The 16320-nt window shown below is 34.9% G+C and overlaps 3 protein-coding genes and 1 long non-coding RNA gene across 11 annotated transcripts in view; 1 reads left to right on the top strand and 3 right to left on the bottom strand.

Annotated features, from left to right (window-relative positions):
• LOC138184054 (uncharacterized) overlaps positions 1 to 16320 on the top strand; it is a 138856-nt gene that overhangs the window by 50271 nt on the left and 72265 nt on the right. The window lies entirely within an intron of this gene.
• Positions 4590 to 5611, bottom strand: LOC138183775 (chymotrypsin inhibitor). Its single transcript, XM_069121149.1, has 3 exons — positions 5452 to 5611; positions 5004 to 5122; positions 4590 to 4889 (listed from the first exon to the last, which is right to left on the bottom strand). The coding sequence occupies exons 1-3, from the start codon at positions 5501 to 5503 to the stop codon at positions 4809 to 4811; spliced, it is 252 nt and encodes an 83-aa protein (XP_068977250.1). The 5' UTR covers positions 5504 to 5611; the 3' UTR covers positions 4590 to 4808.
• Positions 7868 to 9476, bottom strand: LOC138183774 (uncharacterized). Of its 6 annotated transcripts, none has more exons than XR_011174149.1 (5): positions 9313 to 9476; positions 8748 to 8795; positions 8568 to 8665; positions 8254 to 8430; positions 7868 to 8097 (listed from the first exon to the last, which is right to left on the bottom strand). XR_011174149.1 is itself a non-coding variant. In XM_069121148.1 (5 exons), the coding sequence occupies exons 1-5, from the start codon at positions 9359 to 9361 to the stop codon at positions 8048 to 8050; spliced, it is 345 nt and encodes a 114-aa protein (XP_068977249.1). In that variant the 5' UTR covers positions 9362 to 9444; the 3' UTR covers positions 7868 to 8047. The 6 variants fall into 6 exon arrangements, 2 of the variants coding, with proteins under 2 accessions (XP_068977249.1, XP_068977248.1); XR_011174152.1 differs by having other exon boundaries at positions 8328 to 8430; positions 8568 to 8676; positions 8748 to 8900; positions 9313 to 9474; XR_011174151.1 differs by having other exon boundaries at positions 8328 to 8430; positions 8568 to 8662; positions 8748 to 8900; positions 9313 to 9470.
• LOC138183776 (chymotrypsin inhibitor-like) lies at positions 11692 to 13059 on the bottom strand. Its single transcript, XM_069121150.1, has 3 exons — positions 12900 to 13059; positions 12339 to 12436; positions 11692 to 11967 (listed from the first exon to the last, which is right to left on the bottom strand). Exons 1-3 carry the CDS (start codon positions 12946 to 12948, stop codon positions 11887 to 11889), a joined length of 228 nt encoding a protein of 75 aa, XP_068977251.1. The 5' UTR covers positions 12949 to 13059; the 3' UTR covers positions 11692 to 11886.

The following is a 16320-nucleotide window of genomic DNA, read 5'->3' on the forward strand; positions in this document are numbered from 1 at the left end:
CAACGTGCTTAGTAGTATTAACGACTGCTCGATAAACATGCTCAATAGCATTAATAATTGAACATGCAAAGATGTTTAAATAGAGAATAGTCGTGCATCGCTGCTAACTTGAGTCACAATCGGTAAAATTCCAGTTTTGAGAAAATGATTTGTAATATAAATAAAAGACTAGAAGTTTGGTAAGTAGAATTTGTAGGTTCAAACGATCGATAATACTAGGAAAAATCGCTAATATTCTTCCCAATAGAAATTATCATATCCCTCGTTTTCAATACATTTTAACATCTTCAGCATGAACATACGAAGAAATAGAAAACACACGATGATCTTTCTTTATCTTCTTAATCTCGAAATCTCGTTCATCGAACAAGGAACAGAATTTGGCTATATCTTGGCTGCTCCATTCCGCGGGATCGTCGATCGAGATATTCCATTCGCGTTCATGGAACCACGGGATTCATTCGGAAAAGTGTATTGTCCATAGCCTGGCTGGAGTTCCGTTTTACCCGGATGGAACATATTGAATCAACCAGCCGGAAGGAAACTCGGTTTCAGCGAAATATGGCAGGAATTTCGGTTGCCTTCGATTCACCCTCGACCGCTTCTCCTGCTGCTTCGTCTGAAGATTTCGCTTCGTCCCGAGGGTCCTCGAAACACGTTTCGAGAAATTCGTGCTGATGAAACTGTTTGGATCCAGATGCAAAAAGTAAAATCCAAGTATACTGCTTAAAACTGTATCATACATGTGACGTGTTTGTGCTTCTTCGGATTTCAATCGCGTTTTATCAGTAGTTGCGCATTGTTCCGACGTTTCGTAAACCCGGTTCGTTTCTGAAAAAACGTTCAGTCTGCTCTGAAGCCAGTCCGAAGAAAATACCATCTAAGAAAAATTGAAAGATACGCGAGATACGCTGAAAGATGGACGCAAAAATTGAAAGAATACGCAGAACGTATATGACAAGCAGAAATGCATGAAATATCTGGAGTATAACTATTTTTACAATATTTAGGAAACAAGTCTTTGCGTACGTTCTATTTGTTAGTCGTATTCGTAAAAATATAAATTTGGATCAACATCCTGAGTCTACTGATCGGTGTACGCGGATCCAGCGATTCAACAGTGTTTCCTCGTTGATGGAAATTGCTCATCCATTAAAACCAATGTCTCGCGCTTTGAGAATATTCAAGATATTCGAAACGTTCAAGAAGATTTTCCTTAATCACTAATCAAAGTTATTTATCGCGAGATTGCGATTTTACGCTAAGGGAGCGGCTGAGTTGTTAAAAAGTTGTAACGAGCTGAACGAAGCAAGACTTTTCGATTGTTCCAAAGGGTAAGCAAGTTTTAATTGGACCGGCATGTTTTCACGGGCGGCCGGTTATACCTGGGGAATCGGTAATCGAGGCGATTCGAGAGCTTATTTGCCGAAGGCGTTAGTTACGCGAGAAAAGTCACGTTTGCGGGAATTCAATGCGATTGCGATTAAACGCGGCCTGTTTGCCCGTGTACACGGCGAATAGACAAGTTGCCTGCTACACAGCCACTGACCACTGTACGCAACATTAGCCCGCCCCTGTACCCCGATAATTTACCATCCGGCCCCCTTGATAAACGCGACTGCATCAGAATGAACTTGCTTGTTATACAGTCGTTCCCGTAGTTTCCCGTTCCAGACGATATATTAACAGCCAATTAACCGTTCGACCTCTCACGCAGACGACTTATTGTCGATAACTTAATGTTCTTCCGATTTGCTCGAATGGTTCATGGACGATCAAATGGTTCTCAACATCTTCTGACTACTCTTTGGTCCATTAATGTGATAAATTGCTTTTGAATATGGGTTGCTCGTTAGAAGGTGCAGAATCGACGATTTAATATGCTTCAAGATGGAGATGGTGGATAAGAGATTAGCAGATCGAGATGCGAATACACCGTTCCAAATAATTAGGGAACTTTTTAACGTGTTGCTTTTTATCTCATTATCGTTGTTTGCGTCTATACATCTTTTTACATGATCCTTTTGAATTTTTACTACGTTATCGTGCCAACGATAGACACGTCAATTTATCAAGCTCATTTTACGATCTTGACAAATATTTTTTAAATTATTTTAAGTCAGATTAAGATTATTTTTCTAGATGAGTATACGTATAATCTTAAGTGATTATTTATGGGAGGCGAATCGAAAGTAAAAGCGATAAGGTAATAGTCAGCGGTTTTATCAGTTTTGAAGGATGAAGGTGTTGCTATAAATAAGCTTCTTTGAAAGATTACCTTACATTTGGAACTACCGTCGAGGAAAAGCATTAAACATGTCTCGTGTTATTGTTCTTCTCTTATTCATTGTCGTTGTTTATGTCAGCTGTAAGTATTTGACAATCAAATAGATTTCTTCCCGATTCTTTTTAGTTCTAGCAGTAGATCCCGTACAAAGAAATTTCTTAATTTCATATTATAATCGCTTAGCGATCAACGCTGGCATAATCTGTCCGCCTAACCAAGTGTTCAAACTTTGTGGTACTGCGTGCGAGCCTCGATGTGGAATACCCCAACAACCAAACTGTATCAGCGTTAGTGTCTTCAAAGAAATTTCCTTATAGAGAAATTTTCTATATAATTCCACTGTGAATTAAAATTCGTTTGTTTCTTTTAGAAATGCGTGACGGATTGTCAATGCATAGACGGATACTTAAAGAATTCGCTGAACGAATGCGTCTTGCCGGACGAATGTTGAGGTTTACGCGTCGTATAATTTATTGATTTATTACATTATTGCCGGCCGGCGAAAAAGAAGTTGTGTAACTTTCCACGAGAGAAAATAAACGATCGCCTTTCTCGATAACCTACTGTTTGACTTTACTCACCCGTTCTGTTAAAATCGACTAACCTCGCGGCTGCTTTGTTTGAGAATGAACTAACATTTGCTCGATTAAGCGCAAGGTGTGTGACGCGTTATCAATGAACCTACATTATCGATGAGTCATTCGGTACGTATCAGAGACTAAAAGCAAATTAGACGTGTAGACTCAATCGCGATGATTCAACCTTGTATCTTTAATTTTGGAGAAATATATCGAAAGTATGAAAAGGTAGAAAATATAAAACATCTTCAGCTTGGCATTGATCGATCGATTCAAAAATTGACGTTTAATTCTTTAATTTTGTAATTGCGAAACATTTTTTTGTTTGGTTGCAGTAACGTCTGTGATTATGAATGATCGATACGATACGGCTGCTTTTTAGATATCGCGTTATTGTACAAAGTATTGGTAAAGATACATTTCGTAAAAGACTTTTATCCAGAGAAATAAAATAATAAGTGGAAATCTCTATTTACGAGCGTTAAAGAAATTAATTCGCGATAAGACTGATATCCGATAAATGTATAGGTGTGTAATCAAATATTTGTATATAGCAGTTTTTGTTCTTAGTTAACATCTCGATGCTTCTGTTGACATTGAATTGCGTCAGTCAATCTTTATTTTTGACCCTTTCGTTCCTAACGTCGACTATAGTCTGTGATTATAAGTGTTTACTATAGTCGGAGTGCAATGTTCCGATTGGCGCTAATTATAAGATTGTAGGTATTGTTTTGATTCTGGCTTCGATTACATACTACAAATACGGCTTTTTGGGAAAAAATAAAGGAGAGGTTAAATTAATTTTAATTAAAATTAAAAATCAAAGGAGCTATTTGCAGTACAGTGACTTCCAACACTGTTGCAACACCCTTTGAAATTGATTAACTTTTCTAAAATTGGGCCAAACGGCTTGGGTTTTTTTTTTTGAGAAGTCAAGAGCATTAGTTTACTAGATGATTTATAAAAAAATTAAAAAAAAATTGCATTTGGAACAGCGAAGAAAGAAGCAAAGGTGGCACTTTTCGATTTTTATTTGGGTTTGTAAAGAAAATTTAAACAATACATCGTGAACATGTCTATCATAACGTTGATGCAGAAACAGACGATAGATTTCGTTGACTAGGTAAGAGATGTAGTTTTTAGGCTGAAAGTTATGTGATTTTTCGCTATTTTTAATTCTTTATAGCTTATAGTAACGTTAACCGAGGCTTGAGAGCTAACCGTTGATCGACCATGAATCAGTCAATAATTAGACTTTTATTTAACATATTCTCAGTGAGTTCTCCGTATAACGTGTAGAGGGATCATAAGGAAGCGTTAATAACATTGATAAATATCTCAGAAATATTCCAGATTTTTTTAAGAGACGTAAAATAGTCAAAGAATTAGGTTCGTACATAAACAATTCAGTTAATCTACGTAATATAAAAAAATACATTTGTTCATGGTGTGTTAATTGTCCTCAGTAATATGAAAAGTTCAGGCTCAAATTTTAATTAATTAAATACTATTAATGGATTTGCTTGTTTCAAGCTAAATATAACTTAAATGTTTGTAGTTACGATTTTACCTAATATAATAAACATAATATTCCTTCTTGAAAATTCTTTTCATTCGTCGTTTGCACTGTTTGGTTCACTTATATTTTCGAGTATAAAAATCGTTGGTACTCCATTCGTGTTAAAAAGAAAAATACGGGATTAATAAAGAAGAAGAAGAAGAAGTAAATATCTTTATGTGTATTTCACTAAAAATGCTTAACAAAAACAAAGCTTAACAAAAGTAAGCAGTACAATAATTGTAGTTGTTTAGTGGCTACCACTAACAATAAGTAATGATACAACGAATTACGCAGGAAGCATTCTACCGTGCATAATTATTGCGAGCGTTATATTGATCTTTCAATTAGAAAAATATTTCACAGAAAAGTATTTCGTTAAAATTTAACAATCGCGAGTGAGCACACACTTGTTTTCCTTGTTCCTTATGAAACCTTGTTTACACTGGCAACCGATTACGCACTTCTGTAACAGAAAATTCGTGGAATCGTCAAGACATTGATCGCTTTTTGAAGCAATCGATGATATAAATCGAAGAATTAAAATTTTATTCAAATTTATATATCACGAGGCACTAACCATAGTGCAGATAGGTGATGCTGGTTTCTCACAGGTGTCCACACACGCGGATCCGCAAGAATTGAATTCCTCGTTTGGACCACATTCTTGATTAACCTCTGGCGCCTGAGGATATGCACCTGTAATTAATCGTTGAATGGATAGATTCGTTATTCGATAATGTTTGATAAATAATCGCGGTGTAATCGTAAAGCGAAATAATAATTAAAAACTAAAGAAAATTCTTTTTATACTTTTTTATATATTTGAGATACTTTATTTTCAATTTCTATTCTTTACATTTTATATTAATTATATTATTACATTATATTAATGACAGAATAAAGATTCATAATATTCAAGTAAAATATAATATTATTTTTAATAAAAAAATTAAGAGACAAAGGTAAAAGGAAAGGTAATAAGCCTCGCGTTGAACGAAAACATAACATAATTTCTGTTTACTTACTGCTGTACACAATAGCTACGACGAGTAAGAGAAGAATTGCTACACGAGTCATGGCGATTAAAGTCGTCGAAATAACGTTGAGATTTGAAGAACTACTGTCAATCTATGTTGCGTCTGTTACGATTGAGTTGTACCTTCTGCCGCTCGCGCTTTTATACAATCCGACGCATGACTTTCACACTCCACTCCCCCTTTTCGCTTACCGTGCTTCCAAAATTTTTTGTCATAACCGACTCATCCTACTCTCTCGATTCATCGTTTAACTACTTCGTCATATCCAGATTAGCGATAGCTCGTGGCAATCTTTTTGTTGATTATCGGTGCCGATATCTCGTCTATCGATGGAATATACGCGTAGCAAACAACAAACGAGGTGATGCAAATCTCACAGTGATATTTTTTGCGCTTAATTGCTGAATCCATACAATTGGAATCTGTCTAATCAGCTGTTTGACAAGAAAATCAAATCCTCTCGCAACTAAATTCTTATTCCATGCAACAAGCTTTTTTTATTTTTTAAAATTTGAAACCAATTCGAAAATGTATATAGAAGACATAAGAAACTTATTGCAAACATATAATTGATAAAAGATTAGTATACGGTAGCGAGCCAAAAAGTATAATTAGCGCTAACGATGGTCTCATTAATTAGTCCAGTTTATTAATGTAACGAATAATTGACTGTCCACACTTTGCTAATTTCCACAAGTATGATATTCTTTCGCGACCGCTGCAATTATTCAGATACTTTTATCCGTTACTGTACCTATCGTTCTCGTGTATCTTATTAGCACGTTATTTCACGTTTCATTAGATCACCTGAGCGAGGTGCAGGAAAATTTTCAATACTTTAAGGAAATAACCGATGTCGTTTCCTACGTAATGTTATCGTTTATTTATCGAAGAGTCGAGTACCTATTCATTTCTAATCTCTGCCTGTACCATTAGTCGTTGCTCATTGATACGAACACGCCTCTCTTTCACCATATCGTCTCCGTCATAATCTCGAAGGAAAGTTGGCGTCGTTTCGGTGAACGAAACCATTGGAAAAACCGAATACATATTCGAAATCTGTAAAACGAGGTTACGGATAACGACCTTTGGCATCCAATTCTGGCTACTTCGACTCGTGTTTACCGTACAATCTCGTTTCTTCCAAGAAATCGCTTGTGGCTGTCGCGTTTTTCCACGGTTCCACGGAATTTGTTTCGCCTAAGCGTAACAAAAGCGATTGACAATCGTGCGCACCGAAATTTAGCAGGCAATATTTCATCGAGTTTCGGTGTTGATATTCTTTCTAGTTCTTTCTTTTCTCTCCTCTTTTAGTAGAATTCCTTTTGGTAAAACAAGCAAGGAACGTTTCGCGATCGTCGTAGCTCATTTCATGGCACAAATATCACCATTCACCGTGGCTACACATCCTTATTTTTTATGCAACGTTTCTTTGTCAAACTCGTAATTTCATTTCCGCAGTATTAAATTTTTGTAGCCATTCGAAAGTGGCGTACAAATACTTATCGTAGTCGCTAATTTGATCATTTTTGTGCATCTTCGTGCATCTTTATGCATCAGGGCAAAAAGCTATGAATTTAGTAGGTTGTTAGGTCCTCGAACGATCGCGATAGTATCGAGAGAGACAGATCGCGCCTTTGATAGCAGTGCTTATCTTCGGCAAATGTCCTCGTATCCGTAGCCCGTAGTTGGTTGACTTTACGCTATTTGATCTTTGCCGAGATCTTCTTAGAAACGAACAGAGTATATTCGGGAAAGATGGCTGTTTTTTTCTGTCATTTGAATTTTTCAAGCTTCTGGAATATTTAGAGAAGTCGCAGCAGTTTGGTCAAGACTTAGCTGTGCCGCAGAAAAATAATATTTAATATCTAAAAAAAGTTTTTGTCTCGTCATTTCTAAGTCACGATCTTTTTTAATTCTCCTCGAATTTAAGAAATATCCTAACGATAGAAATGTAGGAAAGAAAAAATCTGTCTTTGAAACAGCTCCAACCGGTCGGAGGATGCTTCTAGAAGCGTACGTTAGATGTTGATTGATAAATCGACAGTACTTGACCTGGAGTACCATTCAAAGTAAATACACTGTTGGTTAGAAAAATTGTCACATGATTAGATAATTGTACAATAATCTTTAATCGGTAGCAGATGCACCTTGTTTTGGCAATTTCCTCGATAAATTTAAGTACAACGATTCCATAGTAAATATTTTCCTCGAATTATTCTTCAATGTAACATATGTTTTGAAAAAATAAGTATCGCGAGATAATATCGGTATCGTCCAAGACGAGCAATTAACAAAACTATAATCTGGAGAGGTCGTGTTCTTTGACATCGGTCAAGATTTGCAGAAATTTATACGACTGACCGCACTTCGCTTGAAGTATGTAAATATGGGAAACATTTATATAAATATCAAGAAATATACTGCGACAGACGTTATTAAAATTGAGTAAGTAACAGCAGATAAATATTTATTTTTCTTCCCGAATATCGTACACAATACGCGTAATTCTCGTTCTACTTGTACTCTTTAAACTTCCTCCTTCCAAACATGGATAAACACCTGTTCAATTTTAGCACCTTGGCTATGACGTATTTGCTGAAGAAGAATCGCTTCGCTCTGTTACCTGTGGAACTACGAGAAGAATAATTATTTCAGGAGATTTCTCATTTCTTGTTTTTTCTACCGATTAGAAACATTCTTAGTAAACTGTGGATCCTTGTCTTTATCCATATCTTTCCATATTTTTATAAATAGGAATACAAAAGTGGAATCTTGTTTTTCATTTACCAAATATAACGAGAATCGTATCTTGGACATTTGACACATTTCTGTATATTCTGCGTATATCGATGATTACTCACTTCGATTTCTGATATTATCGACGATGCAAGCTATGATAGACACGCACACGCCCTCACTGTCCTTGTAGTATCCCGATTTACATTTACAAGCCTTTATGCAAGGCTGAAACAAAGACAGCAAATCTTCATTTTAATTAATTCTTGCATAATAAAACGTTGATTTTCCAATAACTTTGTCTTTTTCCTCTAATCGGCATTTTGATAATCAAGATCCTGCCATATTTTATTCTTCTTGCTTACCCTTGGCGAGCAAATTTCTTGAAAGGGATTTTCGCAATTTTTTGGACAAAGATTGCACGTCGTGTACTCTTCATTTTTGCCACATTTCGTCGGTTCTTTTAAACAAAAACTAACGTTAACGTTGTAAGTCGAGAAGCAAAAGATACATATGAAGGTTTAATAATTATTTAACACATTTACCAGACTCGGTGGTTTCGTCAGCAGCAGTGAAAATTCTGTTGGTGGCGACTGAAAGAGTAATAACTCTAATTCCGGTTTCGTTGCAATTTTTGAAAATACCAGTGTTTCACGTCGAATAGTTAATCATCTTTCCACACTAATATTTTAATCATCCTTTTATGGTAATGAGAGAGTGATAGCTCGCGGAAGTCAAAGAGAATAAATAATTATGGTTTATCATTTGACAGCGAAGATAGACGAATAGAAATATAGAACGAAGGTTTGGAATGAAATTTCACGACGAAAGAACTGGAAATTGCGACTTGTTGAAGATTTTTCAGAGAAAGAGCAAATTTGTAGATATGTAGATGCTCGATGAATTTTCCAGTCAAATAGGTGAATTACTTTTTATTTAGTTTATAAATATGAAAAAGATAATGTTTCTTAAGAGCCGTTATAATTATCAGGTGAAACTTAGCTAATATTAAATACCTAGAACCAACTCTTAATTCACTTAAATCACCATTTTGTCTTATGGGCACTTTTTTCAGAAACCTGCTCGATTTCACAAAGCAAATGTACTTACGTATGAGATAAAGTGTCAACGTGGCAAAAGTTGTTGTTATTAGGTCCATTTTGTCGATTAAATTTCTAGAAACGAAGATTAAGTAGAATAAAACATTGTGTATGTGCACTGTGCAGCGATCGTCTCTCAGTCCTTTTATATATCAACACCTTGGCTTATTCAAAGAGAGCGTAATTCATCTGCGACGTTTATAATCGTTGTTTAAGCGAGTTTGTGCTTATCTGTAAGTTTATTCTTCACATGTATATTTGTATCTTAAGTAGATTTCAACGACTTTAAATTATAATGCATTTGAATTATATTTTATGAATATTTGATATTTATAATAACGAAATAACGTAACATGGTGACTTTTAGTATAGTTGTTAATGATATGACACGTAAGACAAATTATACGAGCTTCGAATAATTTATGAAATATTCATAACGTGTAAATTTCTTCATAACTTACAATTAGTAACGCGATCGAATTAGCGTACGGTGAATACACTGACAAACATATAACAGATGAAGATAGCGATTTTTAGAAGGACGAATTATCGAGTATAAAAACAGACAGCTGTTACGAATTTTAATCAGAAGCGCACGAAAATTTTTACAATTGTAGTCAAACTGTGATCGAAGATTTCGTTCCAATATGTCTCGTACCGCTGTTATTTTTCTCCTCGTTGTCGTTGCCTATATTTGTAGTAAGTACAATATATTCATTGTCTGTATAATTTCACTGTCTTCAATATGTACAACTATAGCGGCACGTGTATAAACAGAAAATTATATTTTATACCAAACTGAACCTACACTTGATTTGGAATAATTACTCGAAAATAAAAATTTGAATAAACGAATCGAACAACAGTAGAAAACCAAAATTCACCGTTTCTAAATAGTTAAAATTGAAATAGAATTGAAAATAGAAACAAAACTTTGTGAAATTTAGAAATGAAATTTGTAGAAGTAATACGATTACATAGTTGAGTAAGCATTTCCTATTTATTTATATCGTCGCCATTACACGTATCGTTGATTGTTCATTATTCGATCGCTGTTTTATTTCAAGATGTATTATTATTCTATGTGCATATAGTAAGTAGCGTCAGCTCTGCTTGTGGTCCGAACGAAGAATTCAAGGCGTGTGGACCTTCTCCTTCTTGCGAACCTACGTGTGCTAAGCCTCGCGTAAATTGTCCTGAGGTCAGTATTACATATATACACTTCTCTTGATCATGAAAATTATCTTGTCTCCGTTACTCTCAGTTTAATTGTAACGCGTTACTCGTTTATTCCCATCAGGAATGCGTTCGTGGCTGCCACTGTGTTAAAGGACATGTGAGAAACGCAGCTAAACAGTGTGTCCCAGTTAGCCAATGTAAAAGACTTTGATTGGATTGAATGAATGGGTAGGCTATTCTTAGAAAATGGTAGTTTTTAGATGAGATAATAAAGTATCACAGATGTATGCATATATTCCTCTTTATTCATTTCCTCTTACATAATTGTTATATTTTGTGATATTATGTGTGATTTGTGGTATTAAAACGACTGTTCGAAAGTAAATAACGAATGTCAATGGAAACTTAGCGAAATGACTTGTTATGAGACTATACTGATATTAGTATTAATAATATCAATATAATAATACTAAGCATAGGATAAATTCATATTGTTGACCGAAGGAAGTTTTAACGATACAAATTCATCGCTGTGTTTTTCACTGTATTCCCGCTCGTTTCAGTATCTAATAATCGCGTGCTTTTATGAATAATTAATTACCTTTTTTTTGTAATCGATTCGACCATGAGTTTGAATAGTTTACAAAATCGTAGGCTGATGATAATTTTAAATAGGTGCATTAAGTTTAAATAAGTGAAAGATTAGGCCGATAAATACGTAACAAGCAAAGATAGCGGCCTTTAGAAATACGAATTATCGAGCATAAAAGCAGACAATTACAATTATAATTGCAGTCAAACTATGATCGCAGGATTCTTCGTTCAAACATGTCTCGTACCGCTGTTATTTTTCTCTTCGTCGTCGTTGCTTATCTTTATGGTAAGTACATTTACTTTTTCTAGGATTTCGCTATCTTTCATATGAAGAATTATAACGACGAGCGCATAAATAGAAAACCGAATTTTTGATTAAAAATTGAACTTAATTTAATTTGAAATTATTACTGGAAATAAAAATTTGAACAGCGAGAATCTAGGCAAATTTAAAGCGATTCATTGTGTGACTCTATATGTGTGCTTATTTCCAAAAGATATTAACCTGTATTTGTAACTTTAATCTTGCGTTAATTTCTTTTTTCTAAACATTGAATTTGCTTACTGAGAACGATCGATGCAGTTTAAGTAGGTATTTAGGACACCAGTTTGCTAGTATTGTTATAGTCTTTATTTAGGTAAACTTGTGACTAATACTAATCCATGAACAGATAGTGTAATACATTTTCATTTTGAGTTTTCATTAAAAATTGTTAAAGTAAAAAAAAAAAGAAAAGAAAAAAGTAGCAGCGAAGAGATTGCAAACGCCAGCGAGAAAGTGAATGGGTTTCAAATAAGTTAAACGAAGAAGTTAACACTTTTCTGGAAGAACGCAAGTTCCTTCGCCATTTCTCAAGTATCCGTCCTTACATTGACAACCGATCTTACATTCCTAAAAAAATGAAAGAACAAAAATTAGTATACACGTCGAACAGAGAAAACCATAAAAATGAAAGCAAATAAATGTAACGTAATTAAATTTATATAAATACAAATGAAAACTACAAGCAAGAAACATGGTAACTACTTTTAAAATTCAACAATCAATTCTACTTTACAGAAACTTTATTGGCTTTGGAATTTATTAATATGTATTTCCGTAATCCTATTGAATATTCCGAGAATGATTCTCTACTCGATTGTTTACAAAATTCCATAGATTTATTACTTGCTTTTAAGGAACTTGCATTTGTAAATCTAACGAATTAAGAAAAATCGATTCATCGTGTCCTTCTAACGTGCTTTTCACATGTTAATACTAACCATGGTACAAACGGTGACACGTGGTTTGGCACAAGTGGGCTCGCACGATCCACAGGATTTAAACTCTTCATTCAGTCCACATTGCTGACCAAACGAAGCTGTAGCAATACGATATCATTGTATTATTTTTCGCTGTATCTCTAATCGATCTGCTAACGATTAGATTTTTATATAAATTCGTATTTTTATGAAAACAATTAAAAGAGTAAAATCTAAGCGGACGCCTGTCAATGATTCAGCGCCTGGTACAGTTCGTACCATTGACAAAACCGAATGTCGAAAGCGACCGAATCGGATATTTCAACGTATATAAGGGTTGAAAATGTAAACAAATATGCTGTTACAGAAATAAACAATTAAGTCAAGAAGTGAACGGATTCGTATTGTGAATTAGTTATTCACACGTTTTCTGAATTGAAAATACAGAAATATGTGACTGTACCCAGTGGAAGACGAAACAAAAAGAGTTGTTCTTTACAGTTTGAATAGATTCTATGTTTTGTTTTTAATGACGTAAATTTATATGAAATATCGCGTTAATCTTTAACAGAAGTTACTTACTGGAGAAGATAGCCATAACGGCGAGGAAGACAAAGAGGATGCGAGACATTATCGATTCCTTTACGAGACAGCTTATAACTGACACTACTGACAAACTTATCGAAATACTTGGCTTTATATACTACTGTTACGAAACCTAGATACGGCTTCTCGTTTCTTTCATCTGATCATGTCGATGATCTTTGTTCATCCTCTCGCATCTCCGTTTCTCTTTACGTCATTTTCCTCTTCTGCACCAACTAATACACCAGCAAAAATTCTTCGTCCGTTCATTTGCTCCACGACGTTCGTAGATGACCCACAGATGCAGAGGCGTCGTCTCTTTGCGAACTATTTTAACAGTATCTCGATTCGATTTAACCTGATAATTATTTATTTATTTATTTATTTTATTATCCGCGACCCAATGTTACGTAAAAATTACATTGAAACGAGGACTGTCGCGACGGGGTCAGATATTAAGCTCTTAACTAGTATTAAGTTACGCAACTATAAGAATAATTACCATCGTAATATTAACCGGATCCAATTACCAAGTATACATTAGAACGAGGAAAATATCTCTAAGACGAAGTATACGTGTGGAAAATCTCCGATCCTGCTGCGCAAAATACCAAGTTTCGCGAAATACGATAACCGTAAACTGCACTAATCGCTCGTTTTCGGATGTTCATGCAAATTCGTATCTTTATATTTACAGTTGGTCACGAGAATATTCGGACAACTTTTATTCAACAACGTGTTTTAAACAGTTTACTACGCAGTTTACGGTTGAAGATTATTTTTGTTAACACTAGGTTTACGGGCGTTTCTTACATACCTGTCTCTACGAGGACTCGTCAAATTGACGGGTAAACGAAAATACTCATTTTCTTTAAAAAATCGATTTATTCAAATTAAGTCTAAATTGAATAATATTAGGCTTCACGTTTAAATAAATTATTAATAAGTAAAATGTCTTTTTTTTTAATTATCACGGAAATGATAGCAATAATATTAACGCTATAGGGTAATTATATTTATTGAGCACATTTTTTTACAAATATACTGAATTTTGTTTGTGCATTTTCCGCATACAATCTTTTTTGCAATATATACAACAATTATTGCTTCTATTTTTTGTTTTGCAGTAGCCCACTTGGCAACTTTTTCGCATTTCTGACAGTTAAAAGTGACAGAATTGAAGCGTCTGATCTTTGGCAAAATATGAACTCCTTTCTGGATATTTTCGATCTGGTGCACTCTTTACATAATATCCACGCGTTTATTTTGCAAAATCTAAAATATTGAAAAAAAAACTTGAAGGGACCATCGAAAACTCCCTGCTTTCACACTATATTTGCGTGCCATCTGGTCAACGACGTTCACACCAAACTTTGTTTTGTTATAAAAAGTAATGGTTTCTGGAACACGTTTATAATTGTCTTCTACCTGTATACCTGTATGTTTGGTGCTTAGAAGGAGGACTTTACGTTAGGTTTACTTTTATACACAGCAAGCGTGCAGTTTTCTGATTTATATAAATTTGAGGAAAACGAAGTCATCTTGTTCTTTTTTCCCTTGAGCATCGAGTTTCATCTTTCTCCATATAAGGGAAACCATTCAAAATATATTTTGTTTGCACGTCAACTGCAAACCAAAACTTAATGCCGAATTTATGAGGCTTATTCGGCATATATTGCGTAAACCTGCGTCGGGCTTTCATTGGAAATAATTGTTCATCTATTGAGATATTTTCATATGGCTGGTAACAAGCCTGGCTATTACTTATAAATCTGTTCCATATTTCGGATATCAGCGCAAATTTATCTGTTTGTAATCTTTCGGAGGCTTTCGATGATCTCGCTTCATATGCGCCCCGAGCATATAGAATTCCTAGAAAACTACGTAACTCAGCAACTGTGATTATCCGTCTTTTTTCAAAACTCGATGCGCCTCGATTTCAGTGCAATCTTTTATGTGTTCCATTATGTGTCTGTCAATTATCAATTCGAAAGCACTAGTTACACAACCCAATATAATATTTCTCTTAGCATAGCCAGTAGGTCCTGCGATATCCTTGAATATCATACGAACGGGCGTCCTATCCCTAGATCCATCTGATTTCAGTTTTATCCACTGTGTCCCGTCAATTACCATTTCAATTTTACCCATTACATTTTGGGATATGCTTGGAATGCTCGTCCTTTTATCCGCGGAGTCAGAACTAGAAAAAATACGCATCCTTTTCTTGTTACGACACACTTTCAAGAAGTTTCCCTTTTCACTATTCGAAGATCCTTCTGTCTTTCCAACCTTCAGTGTATTCAGAACTTTCACTGTCAGCTTCGCTTTGGCCTAATTCATATTGATCTTTTTCGGCGGTATCCTCAGAACAATCTTCATCGATGTTGACAATTTTATTCAATATCTTATTATGTCTCCTGGATTTACTCATAATTGCTAAAAAAGGGGGATTGGTCAAAAAAAGAAAATATTGTGCCCAAATTCAATTATCCTATTGTAAATACTTACAATAAGCGGAGACAATAATGGGAAATGTCTACAATAACTGAAACTTTTGCACACTGTCTTTGAAAAACGGTTTGTTTATGAAATCAGCTAGCCCGTCAATTTGACGGGTTTTGTAGAGATAGGTATACTACGTACAGATTTCAAAAATTAGAAAGCCTAGGAAAAAATAATTGTGGGTATAAATTCTTTAGATGAAATGATTAATTTACGATGCGAAATGGTTAAAATTGATGCTATGGTTTTTGAGATATTTCATTTCGAAGTTTGAAATCCGTCAAATTGGCGGATCCCGTACACGTAGTGTTAATAATCGATCGCGTACTTTATTTCTCTATTAGACGAATCTATCAGTCTCCTTTAGTGTTTACTATTGTTTTATAGTGATTCTACGGTCTAATTCATTGCATACGGATGGTCATACTTGTGTAAAAAGCTGACAGTTTGTTTTAGGCCAAAAGTTTTTTACTTTCTGACATCTACATACTATGGTTCAATACATGGGAAAACATTTTTGTTAATTTTCCTGTATTTATTTCGAATTATAACTGCCAATTATAATGAATTTACTTTAACTTTATGGCTGTAAATTATCTGCCATATAAAATCGGAAAGTTAAATAAATACGCACAAAAGAGGAGCTATCGGAAAAGCTACCAGGACAAACGTTTTCTTCCGCGTAATCTCGATCTCGATGGGAATCGCTGCGTCGACTCGACGATTCTTACCGTATCGATCCGTCAATCGCGAGGTATTGCGAGGACTCTGCAATTAGCGACAATTCGAACGGGTGAAAAGGGTCGAGCTACGTTCGATTCGACTGGCAAATTTTAGAGTCGCGAGTTCACTTTGTCAAGCGCAGCGATCAATCCAGCCGAGCTTCTCCTATCGACGTTTGCTTTTACCTTAA

Source organism: Bombus flavifrons, chromosome 10 (genome assembly GCF_040668555.2).
Source record: "Bombus flavifrons isolate JBK064 chromosome 10, iyBomFlav1_principal, whole genome shotgun sequence".
Classification (NCBI taxonomy): Eukaryota; Metazoa; Arthropoda; class Insecta; order Hymenoptera; family Apidae; genus Bombus; species Bombus flavifrons.